The 22,391-nt window shown below is 36.3% G+C and overlaps 1 protein-coding gene across 1 annotated transcript in view; it reads right to left on the bottom strand.

The window, feature by feature from the left end:
* Positions 1 to 22,391, bottom strand: part of GRIA4 (glutamate ionotropic receptor AMPA type subunit 4) — a gene marked incomplete at its 5' end in the record, with an annotated part of 159,137 nt that overhangs the window by 39,732 nt on the left and 97,014 nt on the right. Inside the window, 4 exons of the mRNA XM_026092286.1 lie at positions 3,643 to 3,890; positions 8,980 to 9,178; positions 10,517 to 10,887; positions 17,694 to 17,900. Of these exons, the coding sequence (XP_025948071.1) occupies positions 3,643 to 3,890; positions 8,980 to 9,178; positions 10,517 to 10,887; positions 17,694 to 17,900 (1,025 nt within the window). The remainder of the gene's footprint in view (positions 1 to 3,642; positions 3,891 to 8,979; positions 9,179 to 10,516; positions 10,888 to 17,693; positions 17,901 to 22,391) is intronic.

Here is a 22,391-nt window from a genome sequence, read left to right as displayed (position 1 = left end):
GTGTAACATGGTACTGCCTGGTGGGCATAAAAGAAACACACATCAGGCATTTCCCATTCTCTTCTGTCCAGTGATATGCATGAATCCTAATACTCCACCAGCACTGAGAACAGTTCATGAAAATTAGCCAATAGCTACTGGTTGAACACTGCAGGAGTGTGGCATGGAGCCCACTAAGGAAGAGTTTCAAATTGAAATCCACTATCCTGCTCATGCATTGGGTCATGAGCAACAGAGAGACCAAGTCTATTGATCACTCTGACAGGTGGATTTCATCTTCATGAGTGAAGTGATGAAAACCTGTTCTGTAATGAACGTGAGTCCAGTAATATGATGGTAGGGAACCATCGCCAGTCTTATAGTACACGCAGAAGTCTGATTATGTAATGCAGGAGGTTACTGTACTTTCTCTCAGTGTTATATGTGTGAAAATAGATAGTCTCATTCTCCATACACTTATATTGATTTTATGCAGCTGTTACTACATTTTCAGTATAGAAACTCCTGATTTACAATAGTCATTGAAAGCAGGAGGAGGATTAAGACCAAAATATCTCAAGTGAAATAGGTGTTCAATGAGCATAGTGAATAATTTGCTATGAATAATTCAACAGAAAAAAATGATATTTTTTCCCTAGTCCTGAACAGCCCAAGATAGAATGTGAATGTTTAACATTTATATGTTACTTGCAGTTATTTGTGAACTACATCAAGTAATTTGTGGTCTACACATAACTCAAATAGGAAATTATGATTATCAAATAAAATTATGATTATCAAATAAAATAAAGAATTTACAACTCCCATAGCAAATTATGTCTTTTGACTAATTTATGTAATGAACTTAGCTCATCTGCCCTTCATGAATTTCAAACTGCATGTTCAATATTTGCAATTATCTGTGTAGGGAGCAGTTACATAAGTCATCTGATCGGTAACAGAAACACCACCATGTGAGATACAATCAAACCAGCACATTTTACAATTTAAAGCAATTTAGAAAATACTGAAGCATGCAGTTAAAAATTACATCTGAGTAGGGAATTAATATTAGCCAATAATCATCTGGGTCTAACACAAAGTTGTCTTTTCTGTTCAAAAGCATGTGGGAAGCTTTACTCCTCTTCACTCAGCACTAGTGTCTATAGACATTATATAAAGGAGGTGGTATGTATGTGAGGTGTTGCTTGTTCTTTATTTTTGTCCATAACATTAAGTGAGTCACTTAATGTTTTTAATGGATGAGCAGCACTGATATGTGGCTGGAGGTTTTGTCAGTGGAGCTGGAGAGGGAATGGGGTGCAATGGATCTGATTCAGCAGGAGAACAAGCAGCTTAGCACATATGAGAGAAAGGCTCAGGAAAGGCATTGACATTGGCAGCCAGTCGAGACAGCTTGAAAGAACATTTTGTCCGATTTTCATTTTGGGTAGGATTCCCCCTAAGCCTCTTTTCTAGACATGTTTCAAGATGTGAAAAGTAAGTGCTGTCGAACACCCTAATAAAAGTTGCTGTTGCCCAATTAGACCAAATTGTGACCTGAAACATATGAGAGCTTGGTTATTAGCTTGGATGGAGCTGAGATTTTACACTTCATCTTTACAGTCATGGCTATGTTCTTCCTCTCCTTTCTTTTGATACTATCTTACTAGGTCCTCTTCTTTCTGCGTCTAACTGCCTTATGTCTCCATCCCATTAGTCCTAGTTATTTTTATCTAGCCAACTGAACAAGCCTGTAATAAACCCAAATTCAATACAAACCAACTTCCACTGGCTAATAATGCTCATTTATAATAGGCTGTCTCTTGTTGTTAGTGTTGGATACTGTGCTGAAAAGAGTGGCACAGACTAAAGAGCACCATAAAGCATGCTTAGAGCAAATGGCCTACTGCTAGGATATATATGACAGCAGCTAAGATGATTCCTAAAAAGTTTGCCCAGGCTTTGGCATAGTAAAGCATGACTGTGTCAACAATGGGCTTTTCTTTACTATCTGAATTGCAGGAAAAGCAGCTCTACTCATAACTGCAGGGCTGCCTACCACTTCTAGGTTTTCTGAAACACAGAAAGAGATAGCAATATATTAGAAATATAAAACAACAAATAAGTGGCTGTATGATCTGAAAATATACCCAGATAAGAAGCCTGCCTTTCTTATCATATGCTGCCTTCTACCTTAACAACCCCATGAGTTTTGGACATATTTTTCTTTACAATTAGTATTTTTATTGTTGTCATTTTCCCTCCCTTAACTCCCTATCTTCTCTTACCTCTTTATTCCATGGCAAAGGCAACAGTTTTTAAATCTGAATGGTACTGAATGTTAAGGACCAAAAATTCATATTCAGTCACTGAAATAACTGGCCTGATTTTCCCCCCCACATACTAATCTTCTTTTGATGCAGATGGAAATGAGTCCAATGACACTCACTGATACACACCAGTGTGTAGTACAGCTAAAGTTATTGATGTTTGTGGCATTATGTGCAGGCTGAATCTGCGAGTTAAGAGTGAGTGTAGTTATCTGTACACTGCTAGTGACGTTTTCTCTGTAGTCATGGAATTAGACAGGCACCTCTGTAGCTATTTCCTGCACAGAACTATGTCTCCATTTGCACTTCCAATTCCTCCTTTCAACCTACCTCACTTTCTTTGTGAAACTATTTCATCAGAGCCTGTTGTAACCTATCGTTGTGAGCACATGGGTGAAATTCAAGCAGAACTGGGGTGTTGGCTCCTTAGCATGCCATTGCCTCTTCACCCATGCTTGCATGCACCCTATCGCTCGCTGTAAGACTCCAAAGGCCACACTTTCTCAATCCAGAAGTTGCTCTTTTGCTTTAAAGAAAATTGGCAAGTCTACCAGAGGAAAAAAGCAAGTTTTGTTTGCCTTAAAAATTAAAGATAATGCAACGGTAAATATTGCCAATTTTAGCACAGAACTAGTACCTTCGCTTCTGTTTCCCTGACAATTTGAATAAAAAGCAGATGATGTTCTGTCTGTAAATCAAAAACTGTCCTACTTGACTGAATGAGTTTGATACCATGTTAATGAAATACTGGTGAGTTTGAAGGCAGTACTGAAATACATAATGCTAGAAACACAAACTTTCTTTTCTTTTCTAAATAAGAAGGTGCTTTATTAAAAATGCTTTAATAAAGTTGCTTTAATGAAGGAATAATTGCTTCTAAGTGTTGACATTTGAAAAACATGTGTTACAAGCAGCTTCTTATTCAGAAATTAGCAGCCAAGACCAATAAGCAAAACATAAAAGGTAGGCATATTATTGATGCAGATACTGATGCAGATAATGTAGGCATAATACTGGTCTATAGGGTTGAATCTGGTGAAAAAGCTGATGAAATTGAACAGCTGATGTTACTTTCATTGAGGCTGAGCAGCTAGTGTTCAACCAGTTTGGTTTTTATATGGCCTTGAAAGATATGCCAACTAAAGCTGTTTAATTCATATTGCAATTAGAAACTGTTACCTTTGTTGATCAAAAAAAAAAAAAAGAAATGGAAGAAAAGAAAAATAACATACCATGTTCACACACAAAACAAAAAGAACTATATCAGGGACATCAGGGAAGGTGGAATACTATAACAACACATGTTATATTGTTATACTATTCCACCCACCTTAATGGAGAACCCTTCGGTGTGGCTACGCCATAGCCTTTCGAATCCAGATTTCCTCCCACTTTCATGGTGTCACATGGCTTTCGTTGCTCAATGTATTCATTCATGGTGGACTCCAGCAGGAAGGCAAACTTGCCCTTGGATTTGCGGACACGAGCTACTCCCTCTGCAGTAGTCCTAGTGAACACTGATGGCTCTGCTGATCTCATGTAGGTCCACATCTTTTCATACACTGCTATTTTTGATCTCTGGAGAAAATTAAAAAGAAGTTAGATACAACAAAAGAATATTGCAACATTTCAGAATGGCACTGTTCAAAATAAAATCCATCCTACTTAATTTTTCAAGAAACTGGAGTTGAGAAAATCTTACTTGGATAATGATTTTCTTTGAATTCCTTCTTTATTTTAAAAGCAATAAGAAATAACAATATTAATACTATAAAATCATGTATCCCTTTCAGACACAGTCGGCCTCTAGGAGTCATAATAAAAGAACTGCAAAGCTATGGCCTAAATTTGATAGATATCCCTATTAAACATGTATGGGAAAGAGAAAAAAATAAAATAGTCCCCTATAAATACTGAGCTAAATCTTGAAGTGTTTCTCAGCTTTAATGCCCACTTCTTACACTACCAAAACCACAACAGCTTAAGTAAGATTTTTGCTTTTGTAATTCATTCATTCTTATTCATTCTTCATTCATATCAGCATATTTTCAGAAAGGCTGCACAGTATTTCAAGACATGGTTCACAATAAAGGGTGTAAACAGCAAATTGGACCAAATATGCCATTAAAAGAAACAAAATGCCCTAAGCTTTTGTCTTAAAGAAGTGTTAGGTAAGTTTTTAGGGCTCCAGTTTCAGCTGGTCTTATTTTAAAGACTGTGATCCTGCAAGTAATTGAGCAAGAAATGTGCTTGCTCAAAGAATATGTAAGAATTCATGGCTCAGAGTGCATTAGCTGGAAATTTTCCTGTCTGGGAATACTAAGTGTAATCACAAAAAAAAAAAAATGTTTTCATAGGAAGGAAGGGAAGGGGAAAAATGAACTTGGAAACCCCAGTGGTGAAACTGCTGTCAAGACGAAAAGCTTTCCATTCTTGTTATTTTCATTCAACAACTACTTTACTCCCTCCAGCAACAGGGATACATAAATGCAAACTAGAAGTATGTCAGCTGAGCACATGACAGTATTCTTGTTTGGATTAACTATTTTTTATCTTTAATAACAGATGGCACTTGTCTTCTCTTATGCATGCTACAAGAATGCCTTTTTTACCCATGGTTCAACTCAGTTTTTATTCAGTTCAACAGGAGTTTCAAGCAACGCGAGACTTGGTCCATACACCCATTCCTACACTATGCTCAGCACTCCAGGAAAGTATCCATTTTTATAAAGTCCCAAAATAAAGGGCCTTAGAATATTTAAACACATATCAAATCATAGAAATCTGGGCATTATTTAAACTGAGAATGTCTTTAAAAAGACTAGAACAAGCCTCTACACAGGTGAGAGTAACTTCCCAGAACATTTAGTTGTACCAATTACTGAATGATTGTATTATTACTTAGAAAATAATTTGTTAGAGAAGTAGGTCTAAGCTGAAAGTAAGCAGCATTTAACCAGCTGCATTTAACCAGAAATGTTCAATAAAAATACCATATATCAGAACATCATAAATTAAATTATCCTTGCTTTTTTTTTTTTTTTTTTTTTTGCTTGTCTGTGTACATCATTTCCATGGAACTTAATAAAATTAAAATTAACAGCTGGGTATGACCATAATCACATCCTGCTTTCTCACCCTCTTTCCACTGTAGTCACAGCCACTCTTCATTTACATAATGGTGGCTGAAAGCAGAGCTTAAGCCAAGCCACCCATGTATTTCTTTTGCTTTACACTGATAAAATTTCATAGATTTAAATTACAGCTGGAAAAAAATGGAAGAGAGCAGCAAGAAATCAGGCATCATTTCAAGAATGTTTTCTTGCCTTTGTCTACCTTCACTTCCAATCATTTCTTACCTCTTAACATCCGTATCATCAGGTTCTTTATCAGGTAAACAAATAATAGGTCATTTTCCTTCAAAACTAAAAACATGCAATACACAAAATGTCACCATAGGTAAGACGAAACTATGTCCTAAATGAATTGAAAAAGGTTGAATTTAGATTTTTTTTTAAGAACCAGTTAGATTTTAAGATCTAGGTATCTTTGCCCATCAAGAGAGAAAATATAGAAACTCTAACTAGTCATCTGCTCTTTAAGAACATTATCTTCTCCCAGGCTTTCATTTGGTAACATTCAGTATATATATGTCAAGCCAGAGTGAAAACTGAAGAGAGAACCAACAGATATTCCTTCTTATCCTATGAAGAAACCTTGCAGCTTCCCCTTACAATCAGACAAACCATGCTGATTTTCATTTAGAGCTTTTCTGAGTAAGATTGCTAAAACTAAGTTCTTTGCCTTTTGAACAGCTTGCTCAAAATTGCACCTCTCACTGCTTCCAAAACAGGAGATAATAGTAAATAGCTAATACTGGTAAAGGAGTCTTCTTTTATGAAATCTTTAAAACTACTTTTTTCTTTTCTGTTTTCAATCTGTAATTAAAGCAGACTGAATAATAGCTGTTCAGACCTTCTGATTTTGATCAGATATGAAAATGTCCCAAAGGACCACATTCAGCCAGACAGTAATCAATCACTCTTAGAAAAGTCATCTTTGACTCTAATTCCAAAACTGATGCCATTTGCTTCTAATCACACAAAGTGTTAGACTTGGTAAACAGATGGAGTCTTCTTTTAATATTGCCTGAGGCTGAGTCTGAATTTATGAATTAGGCAAACAGAAGTTTTGGAAGTATTTTCTATTAATGATATTTTAGCATTGTCCCTGTTTTATGAAAAATATTTTTAGAAACAGCACATAAAATATCATTAACAATCACTGTACTGTTGCAGAGATTAGCAATCATTTGATGAAAAGGCTTCAATTACACCATTTTTAAAAAATGATCAACAGTCTAAAACTTGATTATGCTTTAAATTTTGCATCTACAACTATATACAGTATTTATGGCTACTTTTAATGTTTCCTGTTATATTTTGAATTGAAGCAGAGAACATCATTGATTTTCCTTCTTTTTTCTCCTAATCATTAAAGATTAACATCACAGCATGGCTGTCATTATAGCTGGAAAAAAAAAAATCTCATTTCATTTTAAGGAGACAGCTTGTCATTTGCATGAAACACTCATTCATGCAAAACCCACCTCTACCTACTTTTACAGCATGATTTTAAAAAATCATGAAAATTTTGTGACCAAGACTCTTTTTATGTCAAAGGGCCTGACCTCATTACTTCAAAACCATGGCTTGTCAAAGTGTTTGAAAACTCTTAAGAAAACAAGCCCTCGCTTTTTCCTTTTGCATTTCCTTGGAATTTCACTTTTGCATCATTGCCTAAAATTTGCAAGCACTGGAATCTCTTGAAAATGCAACAAGTTATCAAATCCAAAATTAAGTAAACTTGCCTGGTCCTCAGCATCATGGTTTTAATTATCATCATAGCTTCATTCTATTTGAAAGAACTATTGATATGCATATACTGTGGTCACCACCTCAGCTTGAGGTGGAAACTGGAATCTCTAGAATTAAATGCATGGCTGCACAAATTGAGGTAAAGAAGAATCTATGGGTTAAGCACTGCGGAAGAAAAATAGTAAACAATAATGAGGGGCTACACTCTTTTCAACAAAATAGGAAATCTGGCCATCTCAAGACCACAGTATTTCAGTTCTCAGACAAGCTTCCTGTATCTGACTGTTTTGGCAGGCCTCAGAGGTGAAATCAGGTTTTTCAGCAATCAGAGGCTGAGTTTCTACCACCTGGGGTAAAGACTGAGGCTTGCAGAAAGCATCTATGACATCGCATTTAGTTCTGTACCCACACACTCACTATAGAAGAAGACAGGTGGAGTTAGACACCTGTTATCCAACTGTATCCATTAACAAATTAGGTATCAAGCCTAAACCATTTCTATGGAAAACCTCTACAATCCATGCAGAGAGGAAGATACTTTAGAGGGTGATTTTTTTCTATCCTAGGACATCAATTGACTACAGAAGAAATCTGGAAGACCAGCTTAGACTAAACTCCTTATTTTAGACAGCTTCTAAAGGCCCAGCCACCATGTGTCAGTTAAGTGCCACTTACGGTTTACAAGGCATCACCTTTTTACAGACAAAAAAAAAAAAAAAAAAAAAAGAGCTGTTCTGTGGGGATATCTCTTGCAATAAAAAGGCTATTTTATTACAGATCTTTTGGGGGATGCTCAGCAGCTCCCCTTGAATTTATATTGTCTGTAGTTTACAAATCCCATTCATAATTTTGTTAATAATGTGTATCTGATTAAGTGAGTTTAGTTTGGCCAAACTGAAAACAGTGGTGGGAATACTTGACACAGAACATACTTATTTCAATGAGGCAGTGAGGAGAAATTATCACTCCATCTTTCTGTCTTCTAAAAATGCCTTACCATTCACCTTGCAGTTAAATAATGGTCCTAAACCATTTAACTTCCAAGGTTATCAGCTCACAGCATTTAGTCAGAGGCACATTCAAACACTAAACCCATACATGTTCAGTCAGCTAAGCTTAACTTTCATCTGCCAGAGACACGAAATTAAGCAGGAGGGATGATTTATTATATACTCTTTGTGATGCCCAGGCTCCCTGTTTTCCAGCTGGCAGAAGGAGAGGATTACATACCAGCCACACTAATACAGGAAAACAAATGAAAATGAAGTAATCAATAGAGACAGCACAGACATGTGAATGGCTATTTAGGCTATTTCCTAATGCTCCAACCACATTCCCCCAAGTTATATTTTCTTTTTATTATTCATCTGAAAGTCAGCAAATTAAAAAATGCGTTTCCTATCCACCACCCAAAACCCTAAAGCAAAACGCACACAGCAAAACCCATAAGTAGAAGCAAAACCAACAAGACCCTGTGTTATCATCATAGGCATTCAATGCTGCACGTTATTTCAGTACTGTAGCTTCAGATGAATCAATAGTGCAATGCTGCTTTAATTACTGCTGGTTCCATTATCCCTCGGGGCAGCTCTTTTGCTTGATGCGACAAGATCAATAAGCTTTCCACAAATTAAAATGATTGAAAATTCCAGCAAATGGTGTTGGGGGTAAGAATGTAGCTCAAGTATTGCAGATAATTATTTGCAAAGCAACACTATTTCACCCTTCCGAATATTTTATCGCAGAGCTGTCCCATAGGGAGAGCTGCTCTAACAGACATGCCAACTTACTCTGAAGAACTCTTTTGTTGACCCTGAGTCCAGTGTCCCATATGCAATTTCAGTTTGTTTGGCAAGATCTTCTGCGCTTTCTATGGGCGAGACCATTCTCTCAACAGTCAAGAAAGCAGCAAGGTTAGCAGTGTAGGATGATATTATGATGAGCGTGAAGAACCACCAGACACCTCCAACAATGCGACCTGAGAGGGATCTAAACATGAATAAGATAATGCACATTTTCCTGTATCTTAAGCCATGAAGAGAGAGAGAGAAAGAGAGAAGGCACCATTATTACTGAGCATGTGTCGATACATAACAGCCAGTGGGAGTGAGATTACTTGCATTTTAAACACTGATATACACATTTTTTCCGTTGAATTATAATGCCTACAGTACAAAGCCCAGTGTATAAAGACATATCATGCATGTACAGTGGTATGAATTCTCTTCAGTAGTAATCCCAATGTTTCTTTAATTTCAGAAAATGCCTAACATGGCAAAAATTTTGTCAAAAATCCTGGATAATCTCTTTCTGGAGACAAAAGTAAAGCACTGTAGTTGCAAATCAGTCTCTCTCTCTGTTTCCCCTTAAAAAAAAAAAAAGATGCAAAAGGCTTTATACATACAGTACATTGACTCTAGTATTGTTCCTGTCACTCATACAGCATTTGTGCATTCATCACAAACTTATCAAACCTTCTACAAACTACTGCAATAATTTGAAATTTTGCATTTTAGTTATTTAAGGAACAAGCACTTTGTGATTACAGAGACATTTAAGATAAGTAATAAATTCTGTTTTCCATTTTAATACCTGTAATTTGAAGAGAAGGCTGTTGAAGAATAATGAATATCCAGTCTTAATGAATAGCAGTTTTGCTACCTTTAGTCAGGAAGCAGAGTTAGGCCAATGCCGAGTGCTTTCAAATAACATTTGAATGTTTATAATGCTTATAATATTTAATTAAGAAGTTTCAGTTAATACAAACTGAAGTTCCAGAACATCTAAAAATCTCGAGAAATTCAGGACTGGGATCATATATTACATCTGAGGTACCCACTCTGTGAAGCATAGCTTGGTAACACACTCTGGTTTCTCAGAAACAGATGGTCAAATATTCTGTCTCTCATAGAAAATGATATTCTGGAAGCAGTGCTGCAGAACTTAATAGGAAACAAAAATGGAGCATTCATTTATGCAAGGCAAATATTCAGCATAATAGTGTGAGTTTCATAATTATAATACAATGGAACTAATTTAGCAACAACGCAATTCCTCTGAAGTCAAGTTAATGGAATTTTTCCCAGTGTGTACCTACTGCTGCTGAGTACTGTTTGTGATTTATGTACATTGACATATGTAAAATAATAACAATGACTGAAATTCAAAGCAGTTTCTCTGTTGCCCTTATTATAGCTATTAAAAAATTAAAATGAAAAGGCTTCCTAAAGAATGAACTTCTAAACACTGCCAGGAAAATAAAAGAAGGAAGATTTTATGCTTCAGTGTTGAAGATAAAATGCAAATATAAAAAGATTTGACACAAACCTTGGGGAAATATCACATCCTTGTTGCATAAAGGCACCCAGGGAAAACCAGAGGCTGTTGAATATGCCAAACTCATTGGGAGGCTGATCACTGGGTCCTTCTTTCCCATCCTCTGGTTCTTCTGTGTGCCACTCATATGGGCTAAACCTGCTAACTAGGAACAGGACCACACTGACACCAATGTAGGCAAAGACTATGCACATCCAGATCTCATACGCCAAAGGGTCCAAGAAGGAAAATACTCCTGGTTTAGATTTCTGGGGCTTTTTGATCATAATGGATATCCCCAAACTCATAAAAGGCTTAGAAAAATCAATGACCTCTTCTCGTACCAAAGTGATGGTCAGAGGCGCAACAGCAATCTCTGCTTTCTATAAAGAAAAAAGAAATATAGATGTATAGATTAATTGGAGTTGGTTTTAAACTCAGCTAAGCAGCTAATTCCAAAGGTATGTCATTAACATCAGGATAGTGTGGCTTAAATGTTTTTATAGCATGTTTCTAGCTCTTTCCATCACAATCTGTATTTACTCAATATGCTTTTATTAAAACATTCATGTTGCAGACTTTTATACTTAATTTTCATGTTAAAGGTGAGACTCAGAATTTACAGACATGGGCAGCAGTGTATCCTAAGGTAGATCATTTTAGGTATTAATTTAGTTTTTAAAGGAATTCAAGGAAGAATGCAAAATTATATGGGCCTACTGTCACCGAACATATAGAAAATTTTCAGTGAGATCCCAGAAACAGTCATTTATTGTCATATTTTCATAAGGTACAATTGTTCTTTTAGGGAAGTCAGCTAATAATCTCAAGAGACATTACAAATAGTATGAAGCGGCAAGGAAGGTGACTAATTAATGCTTTAATGCCACAAAACTATATACATACAGTTACCTTGGGGGACAGATAGATCAATAGGAATGAATTGGATTTTAAACAGTGCATAAAGGCAAGTATACCAAAAGTAGCTATGCAAAATGTTGTGTTAAAAGGATTAAAAAAAAAAAAAAAAAGTGTTGAAATCATTCCCATTAGAGAGACAGGAAAAAAAAAAGTTTCTTTTATATGTTCAGAATGAAGATGCCAGTCTTGAATGAATCATTATTGATGATGATGATGATGATGATGATGATGATGATGGCTGCTAACAGTTATGTGTACATTAAGTTGTAAGGTATTCCAGCTGTGCTAATAGGTCATTTTTGTGCTTGGAGACTCCATATTAAACTGAAGTTTTCGCCTTGCCTTGCCTTGTATGTTAACAATGTCATTACATTAGTACTTAAGACGGGAATTGTAAGAAGTATGGGGACCAGAACGTGCACTGGTGGGAGGGGAACAGAGATGCAGCAGCTGCTGAAACCTTTCTCCTGCTTATCATCCCTATGCTGGCTCCAGGTGGGTAAGTATGGGCTAAGGAGGGTAACAGCATGATATTTTGACAATGCTTTGTTCTGGGAGCTCCTCTCACCCAATGCCAGGGAAAACCTCCCAGTTGCAAATAAGATAGACTTACAACCTGCCTTCTCTGGTGGTATCATTCTGCTTCAGTCCTCAATATATGAGATAAACTTCCTGTATTTCCCCTCCTCCCTCCAGGCCCAGTCATCTTCACAGGCACAATTAAGAGTTATTGATAAATTTGCATAATATAAATGTCTTTTTCCCCCCCTTTTTAAATACTCAATTCTCCTGAATTCATCTTATGGGATAGCAACTTGAGATATAGTACATAGCTCATAGTTTATCAATGCATTTAAGCATTCTTGCCTTTTAGCCAGTTCTTAAGGACATTCATATTCAGTAAAACACACAAGGACATATTTAAGTTCCATCAATTTCAATGGGATTAAAAAATGCTGAAAATTAAAGATGGGCTTAAATAGTTTGTTTAATCCAAGCATTACATATATAGCTTGTGTGGTAAAGAAAAAAAGAAAAACTGAAATGTATTTTTTTTTGTCATTTCCCAACTTTGAAACACATAAACATAGTTAAAATAATGTATGGTTTTGTTATTTTATGCACTAATTTATACTGAGCTATATATATCTTATGAAATTTAATTTAAAACTAATTTCTTGTAGTTATAATTTAACTGTAGCTGTAAAATATTAATTAATTCAAAAGAAGTGACTCATGTAATGTCCCCAAAATGCAAATTTACATTAAAATTCTTATATATTGATCTTCAGATTATACCTATCATTCTGAAATAGTTGTGATACAAACACTTATCACCATAATTACACATTAAGATATTATAGTTTAAACAATAAATTCTAAGTTAAAATCATCCTTTTGCAAGAGTATGAGACATTACCTCTTGTACTTATAAACATTATGATAATATTGCTAATTCTCTGCATTTTAATGTAAATTCTGTAATACAAGGCATTTTTCAAATCTTGTGTTCTTGAACTCTTGTGATTACATGAATCTAATGGAAATACAAAATATTTTTTTAATATAAATAAATATTTATTTATAAATATGAAGAAAAATAAGTCTAAGATATATTTTTAATATCTTCAAATTTGTAAAATAAATATAGTTTCTATAGTCTAAGGATTGTAGGATGGATTAGTTAATGGCATTGTTGCATATTTTTATACTTCATCTCACTCAAAGATTCCATTTTTCTAGAAGGATGGTTTAACTGTTGAACAAGAGTCGAGGTCTTTTACACTCCTAAATTTCAGCTACTGTAATACCTAATGTGGAGTTCTTGAAATGAAATAACTGAAAGACTCACAGAAACTGTGATCTATTACTGTTTGTGCTTTCTATACTTGACACATACTGGTATCTTTATTAACATTTACTGTAAGTGATAGACTTGATTATGGGTCTTCAAAAATGCTGGCTAAGACTTGATTTCTGCGTCTGCAGATTGCTACTGGGGTTAAAAAGGGATCTTTAAGGGTTATTAGTTTTTACAATATGAGGTGGAAAAGTACCAATGCCATTTCAGTGCTAAATGTGGAGATTTTAATAACAAAATTAGCATGTTGTATATGTTAGGTGAAACACTAGATGAGCTTACAAAGTACACACTTCCATCAGAACTAGTTGTATACACTACTCTGAGGAGTTAAAGGAAAGAAAAAGGAACTTATCCATATCATATTACAAGGGCAGTCTAACATCAGATGAATCATACTGTAAATAAACCTGCTTCATGACAGTTAAAGCAAAGGGACACTACACGACTAGGTCACATTTAGATGTCTAATAATTGGGCCAAATGCTACTTTCCCAATCCAATCATATTATTTATTATTTCTGTGGGAATATTGTGTGTCACATTAAGGCCTACAAAGACTCTTCTTTGTTGAAAGCAAAATAATGACAATAGCTGTGCATTATAAACATCAGCATTTTGGGTTTGCCCAGTTAGTGTACACCATAGAGTATACACCATATAATTATGCATTTACATGATTAAGAATGTAACAATGGTGCAGACTCTTCCTGCTTTTGTTCCCAGTGTAACAAAGACTAATGATACATATTTGAAACAACTGCACCTGCACCAACACTTCAAGCAAGGGTGCATCACTACCAAGCACAGATGAATTCTGGATCCTTCTGATATTGTACAATGGGACAAGATTAAGCCTGATGGTAAAAGACTTTTACTCTCCAGAATATATTATTACAACCTTATGAATAAAACCTGTGCTTGATAAAAGTTGTATAGAGGTGGTAAAGCTATCTGAGAAAAATCAGGCAACAAATAATTTCAACTTCCGAAGCTGATGGCTTGTCAGATGCTAAGCAGAAATGAGTTGTGACCTTCTGTGTTAAACAGTGACAGAATAGCATTTTGTGGCAGGAGAATGAATATTTAATTAGGGCTGACTGCTAGTGCATTTGGAAACACTTCTTGCAGATGGTTAATGGAATGTCATTCCCTGCCGGCATTTCTTCTGTGCATAAGCTAGTTATCAAGGGCTGTATAGCCCTGCAGGGACTATTGCTGGCATTAGGATACATCAGGGACACATGACTAGGATTACCTGATAGTTTTTAATAGAGTGCTAAATAGAGTGCTAAGAACAAAGCAAGAGAATAAACCACTCCCCCCCCCCACCTTATGTACAGTCATAGCAAAATTGCATACCACAACACTTTATACACAGTTTCCCCTGGGATATGATGGAAGAATGAACTACAGATTTTAGACAACAAGTGAGCTGCTTTGTGCAGTATCAGAATCAACTCAGAATGGGCAAAGATGCACTGCGGTCTGCAGGGGAACATGGCTCATGGGAGAAAAATGGCACATGCATCCACTCTCGGTAGCACAAACACGGGCTAAGTTGCACTGGGGTATGGTGTAAAGAGTAGGTGGGAGGGGAGACTCTCCTATGACACAGCAAAGGTCCACTGTCACTGGTGGGCATGAAAACATCTGCTGATCCTTTCACGTGGTTGGGAATAAGTAATTGTAAAATGTTTCCCAAACACGCAGCCTTGCTAATTTGGTAATTCACTTGCAAATTTTGTCCCATCCTGACTGTATACAAAGAGCCTGGCCTGAAGCATAGCCAACTAGTTAGACTATTGGTGATTATGAATTGGGGATCTACCACACAGATGAACATCCCCTCTTATAGCACAGCTCTGCAGGATGGAGCCTGGCTGACTGATTCTGTGTATGGGACAGACCAGGGGACCTGCTTCTGTGTGAAGCATCTGGCCAGTGATCAAGGCAGTTGCAGAGAGGATGGTTTTCACTCTGATCATGTGCGGAAATCCTAAGTAGCAAACTTTCATATGTTAATAGGAAGAATAATTTGCTTTGAAGTTATGCCTATAATAATAAATTAAAATGCTTGGGGTAGCTCTTGGCCTTAAGGTCAGCTGGCATAGGTTAGTCCATGTTGCCATCAGGAAAGTCTTTTAACCTCCAGACCACGAAGGCTACATTCAAGCTGCTTATTGGGAATGGTCTCTACCTCATGCTACTGTCCAACTGTGCTCAGAAATTGTTTCAGAGAGTAATAATAGGCCTGGGCCAAAACTACACTGGGGACCCTTCTAGCAGTTTAGCAGATTAGGCAAGGGAGTTTCAGTTCCAGGGACATTCATTGGTACTGCTTTTCATACTAGGATAGATACAGCCTTAGGGACCCTTTGGATGGTATAGTGAATATATTGGGCAAAAGCCGAGTGCTATTGGTCCTTTTCATACAGCAAGCAGCTTTGAGAGCTTCACTGTGGCCTCACTCCCACAGCTCAGTTCCAAAATTAAATGAGCCTGCACTATTCCTAAACAGTCAGTTGTGCAGGAGCCTTTAAACTTAGCTATTAAACCTTATACAAGCCTTCACCTTACTCTTTTCCATTATAGAAAATGAAGTGTTGATCATGTATTTTGGGATGCCTTGTTCATGCAGTTCATTTGCAATAAGTTGATTAAGTTTTTCAATTTTATTGTTTTCAACTATGTTAATATCAACAGGTAACATTACACTCTCGGTATGAATTTTGGTGTGAGCTTTCTTTGTATTTTGATATAGAATTAGAGCTGTTTGGTTTTGATGAGACAATTTTTTTGAGACAAATAAAAGGGAAAAACAAACAAACAAAAAACTAAAGTGTAATTTCAAGTTTCATCTGTATTTTTAACTAGATTATAGGCTAATGAAACTCTGCTATTAAGACTTTATGCATCTGGGCAAGAGAATTTTCTCACAATTTATAAAATTTCTCAGATGTTTTAAACCTGCTGGTGTAAAGCAGTACATGGACATTGACATCCTTGTGATGGCTGTTGTGATTAAAAGACAGATAAGGAGTTGCCTCCTCCTTTGCAGCCATTTGATAAAATAATTCTGATAAACCATTGCCTTTTAACAACCTGAGAGTTCTGCTGCTTGCAGAACACTAAAGCAGATATACATATTGGTACAGCTTTCCCACTCTTTAAAGAGAAAAGTGATGCTGGTTCCTCCAAGAACTTCCAAGAACATATAAGGTTTGTAAGGCTGGTGTAACCTTCCCATTCCCATGTGGAAGGGCAAATCAATAAAACTCTCAGACACAATTTCCTGTACTCCTACAGGATGCAGTTTCATGTTGAGAAGTCCCCTGAACTGATACTACTGGAGGAGGCTTTGACAAAATCTATCGGTTTTACTTAGCTGACAGAAGGGAGCAGAAATGGAGCTGATATAAAAGCTACAAGGCTTTGCCACACGTGACCTAAGGCCCACTGGAATTGCCACGCTCTGGGAAAAACTGCAGACTGTAGGGTGGCCAACTGGTATTCAGTAGTTTCTTACGGGGAGATGGAGGTATATTTCTATCGAGGGCATTAGTAGAAATGTTCTCGCCGTAATAGTTTCAGGACTTTTCTTTTTATTCTATCACCAAAATTAAAGTTTCTCTAAGAATTCTTATCCATTCTCAGTGCAGATATCAGTAACCGCAGCCATCAGCAACCACAGCGCTGAGCTTTTACTACCTTTGGTAACACCAGATACTGCAAATATTTCTTTGGCTTTTTTGGAATCATTTTTATTTGATATTGCAACTTCATTTGTCTATAGAATTCTTAATTATTATGCTATTTTGAGAATGCTCCTCCAGATAACTGTTTAATGCATGCTCCTAGTTGATGAACTTACCAGGTTTGCTCTTAAATCTTACCATTGATGTTAATCTTAAAAATCTGGTTTAATTCTGGATGGTCTAGGTGTGTACTTGTCTGAGTGGTTTGTTATCCATAAGTTTTAATATATGATGGTGGATTCTCCATTCCTCAAAATATCTAGACCAAGAGTGCTATCTTTTTTAAAGATACTACATGATAGTCCATTCCATGACAATGAATAAATGAATGATATTCTTCCCAAGTGAGTTTTACAATATATCAGGAATAGTTGGTATTAATGGTCCACTATTAGTTCTAACATTAATGATTTTTTAAGGGATGTTCAGACCATGAAATGTTTTAATCTTAGAAGGTACTTGTGAATAAATAGTAGAATTTGTATGAAACTATTTGATTTTTACTTGAAAATAAATGAAAGCACAGAGATCTGAAACAGAATTGTTTCCTTTCTGTGACCCCAAGATTAAATAAAATGCATATACACTTCCTATTTTATGACTAATACTATGGTAAGTTAAATCCTACTTCAAAAATTGGTATGCTTACCCCATAAACAAGTTCTCCCACCATCCCATTCCAGATTTTTGTCTCTGGATCCCTTGCTCCATATTTTCCATCAGGGACAATGGCAATTTTGTACTTGATACCAATATGTTTTGCAATTTCTGACGCCAGATCTACACAGTATCCTTCAAACTTGTCATTCCCTTCAAACGTATCATGGTTTTTCTTGAACATAACATATGGGGCTTCCTATAATGAAAGAAGTAGAACTGTAAAGGAAAAGTATACAGAATAGACTCTGAAAAGCAACATGTCATCTACTGATTAAAAACCATACATTTTATCAAAAGTACATGGATAGGATTAGCACATATATATTTAAATGTATGAACAGAAATCCTTATGGAGAGGTATACTATTTACACTATAATTTGGCTTACAGGTTTCACAAGAATTATCAACCTTTATAAATTATAAACACAAAAATATCCAAGAACTTATATAAATTTTACTTTGTTTTAATTGAAGGACTTCAGTTGAAGGAATTGAAGTGCAGTATATAGCATTAACAGGGGTCGAACCAGCATAATGCAAATGACCACGGGATAGTGCAAGGCATAATTTAGCCTTTTGACTTAAATATATATACCTATCCTCTAACATAGTGTGGTTACTGTCTATGTAATTTCAGATGCACAGCCTGAATGATTTGCTTTCTTGGAGTTTAGGATGCATAGTTACTAAGAGACTATGTACATTTTAATAAGAACATAGAAATATTTTCAAGAGGAAACAGGTATCTTCACCTTTGAATAAACAGTACAGATTCTGCAAGGTTTCTTAGCGTGAATCTAAGCATAGACAAGAATGGTATTAAGATTAAACTAACTTTACATGCTGCATGAAAAAGAAGTACCGAAGTATCATATTGGTTGGTAAGTGCCATTGGAAACCAGTAAAACCTGTCTTGAAAAGTGGATCTTACATTCCCTATGTAAACCATACTATAACAATAGTGAACATTATGTGGTTGTGAAAACAAGGTCACATTTTCCTTTCTGGCTGTTTGTGGATTTAGACTTTGGCAATCATTATGCAAAATTATATTTCCTGGAGATATTTTAAATGACTTCACATAATCCATATTAATAGCCAGTTCCAGGTACAACACTTTCCACTAATGTCACCAACACTTGCCACTAATGTCACCCTTTGCTAGAATTTACCTCATAAAATACTGGCAACCTCAATTTGCTGTTAGGCTATGGCTGTGCAGACTCTTAGCAAATGTTGATTTTTCAACGCTGACCTTGGTGTTCCTCTGCCCTATTTACATCTTTCCCACATACTTAACTAGCACACAAATAAAATAAAGGTAAAATGTGTAGCTGAGAATGTCTTCTTCACTGAAACTACATAAACATCAGCAGTAAGCAGTAGCAATTTTGTAGTCTATATTGTGTTTAACAACTGACAATACTTGGCATTATGTGAGTGATGGGGGGATTGCACAAGCCAATTCCAATATTTTTCTGCATGTCAGATTAACTTCTCTTTTTAGATACAAATATGTAGCTCCTATTAATAGGATCTGGTTACAACCAAGACAACTTGATAGGAAAGGCTGAATAATATATTCAGTTTACTATTATACAGTGAAAAGTCAGAAAAATAGAAAATAAATTATATTTGGGAGGCATTATCCCTCTGCTTATGTAAATTTACTCCCTGTAGTAACTCTACCCAGGATATACCTCAGCACAAGGATGGCAGAACAGAGGTTTGTGTAATGTGAATGGAGAAAGTCATGTAGGTTTTTCACTTCAATGTGAAAGAAAGGTCCCAGATTACACAGTCTGAGAATGAGGAAGCAGTAATATTTGCTTAAACATAGCGGCAGATCCCTAAGTATTGCAGGAATGTTTCACTCTCAGCTATGGCCCCAGAAAACCCCTCCTTCCACCCTTATTATGATACTCTTTACTGTGAAGTGGTTCTGACATGGCTTTTGTGAGCCACAATCCCTTAGCTGTAATTCAGTGTTGGAGGCCACTTACAGACATTACATTACAGATGTTAATGCAGCTAAAGAACCACACAGCATAGAAAAGTGTCCACAGTGATTACTTCTAAAGTCACACCCTGTCTGGCCACCTGGGTACTTGCCCTGTATATATTTAAATGCCCAGAGAAATCTGAGGATGACAACAACAGATCACTGTATTGAGCACATAGCCATAACCTCTGCAGGGCTAAGGATTGCCAAGCACTTCTAAAACTTGGGCAATCATAAAAAAAGCTGTTATCATCGTGCCATGCATGACCTGGGCAATGAGAGAAGACTGCTGAGCTTCAGCATTTACTGCACATTGTAATCACTGCAGTGATGCAGTGCAATGCCTTTGGTGGTACAGTCTTTGTATCTTCAAGAGGAAATTGCTGAATATCAACGCTAGCCTGCACCACTCCTTGTATTACTGTCCCCAGTCAAATCAGCTTAATCTCAACCACCTGTCCTCTAGAGTGAGGGGGAGAGAAGAGGAGGGAGAAAGGATCCTGCCCTCTCTTCCCAGTAGATCTTGATTTTGGAAAGTATTCAGGGCAAATGAAGCAGATGTTCCTCACTCACGTGTAGGGGCTCTGTTCCCAGAAGACTAGCCAAAATTTGGGTCTTTCTAGATATGCTATTTCACAAAAATGGTTAAAAAATAAACTGAGGACAAAAATAGTATGTCTCCTGACTGTGATTTAGCCAACTGTTAACTAGAAATAGAACCAAATCCAATATTCATTCATGGACTCTCCTTATAACCTTCAGTTACAGTTGCTTGGTGCACCTTAACAGTCATTTTCTTCTCAAAAAGCACAGTCAGTGATTGTCACCTTTCCTGATTCAGCCTTTCTTATAAATCACAAGCCAAAGGCATACAATTACATTCATGTAATTGTTAAAAAAAAAAAAAAAATTGGAGAGAGACTCAAAGGAGACAGAAGCAAAGGAAGCCAGGTCAGACTGCTCCTTCTCTCAAAACCCAGATGCTGTGCCTCTGCCTGCACCTTATCAGAGACAGGGCTGCTATAAGAAAACATTTCAATTACCTCTGTACAGCAAAGTGAAGTGACAAATTTTTCCTGTTAAAGGCTGAATGAATTTCACTCCTCCTTCCCCCGAGTTCTGTGCAGTGAGCATAGTAGCTGCAAGGTGCAACAGACACTGCAGACGCAGATGAGAGCAACTGTGGACAGACCACCGAGCGTGGGCTCAGAAGACACGGACTCTGTCAGGGATCTGCTAGGTGATTTCAAGAAACTTCCTTGTTTCTATCTGCTTCTGCTTCTCTTTCTATCCACTCTGATCTCACTGATTTACAGCAAAATGCAGCAAAGAACATCTCTTACAATATATTTATAGAGTGAGGTATTACCTCTTGCTGCTACTGCTTTAAAAGGAGCAGCAATTGAGTGAAATCCTCCAGTGTGAAACCATACAACTAAAATAGTGGGAACATGTATTAGGTTTTGTTTAGTACGTTGCCCTTTCCCTCCTACCTAACTTCACACAGAATAAATAATAGTTTATTTAATTGTTGTGCCTAGTTTACTTGCCAAATCCTGAGAGATGTATTCTCAAGGTAGAATTTGATGGGGGAATGTGAGTGGGTCTGAAAGTGGCTTTCCATTGGTACATTCTTGTGATAAAGATCATTTGCAAAAAACCCAGATAACAACATTAGTTTTAAATTCTGGTCATTTCAGACTATAGGGGTGTTTGAAACTTAATGCTGTGTGCTGACACCAATACAATAAAAACAGGACACTCAAAGGCAAGTTCTATTGGTTTGCTAACAAACAACTTTTACAGATGAACTTGCAAGGTCACACTGCAAAGTCATGAAATAGATGAATAGATCAATAGCATACACTCAACCATATTTTGATGCTATTTTCTATCTATCCCACAAAAGAAGTAGATTTTCTTCTGTATTATCTATTACAATAGCATTTTCTAAACTAGTAGTAATGTAAATGTAACCGTGCTGGACTAAGAATATAAGAGATGCTAGATATCTAGGGAGAGGTAATATCTTTTATTAAATCAGCTGAAATAGCTGAAAACAGCAGACATGCTTTTTCACCTTTTCCAGTTATAGAATCCTGTCTAATAAAAATATTACTTCTCCCCACAAGCTTTGCAACTATCACATTTTTGAACTATAAACTCTTAACCTACTGATGGAAAACACAGACTTGATTTATTGCCGAATAGCATAGCAATATTTGCAAGATTTCAGCTGTTTAATAATATTCTGTGGGGTAGTGAATCATAGAAATGTCCACATTGAAATGATTAATGAGTAGCACAGCACAGATATTTGAAATGGTGCAAGCTTTACTCATATATTTCACAATTTTATAACAATACTTAACATTTGTAAATACAAGTTGATGTCTGCAACAATTACCTTTATAGATGTAAACAAATCATTCCACCACACTCCCACAAATTCATGTGTACAGTAAAATGCTCACAACTGATGATCCATACTATAAGGGAAGCTGGAGAACTTAAATAACCCAAATATCAAACAGCTCTATGCTTGGCTTGCCTATTGTATAGTAGTTCCTTTCAAAATCAATGTTCAAAAAACATTGTAAAAATAATTTACAGAAGTGACAAAAATTTGTGCAAGGAAATGTCTTGTTTATAGAACAGGAATGACACACTTTGACACACTTTAT

This window comes from Apteryx rowi, unplaced genomic scaffold (assembly GCF_003343035.1).
Source record: "Apteryx rowi isolate R43461 unplaced genomic scaffold, aptRow1 scaffold_955, whole genome shotgun sequence".
Classification (NCBI taxonomy): Eukaryota; Metazoa; Chordata; class Aves; order Apterygiformes; family Apterygidae; genus Apteryx; species Apteryx rowi.
This window is presented reverse-complemented; position numbering and strand designations above follow the sequence as displayed.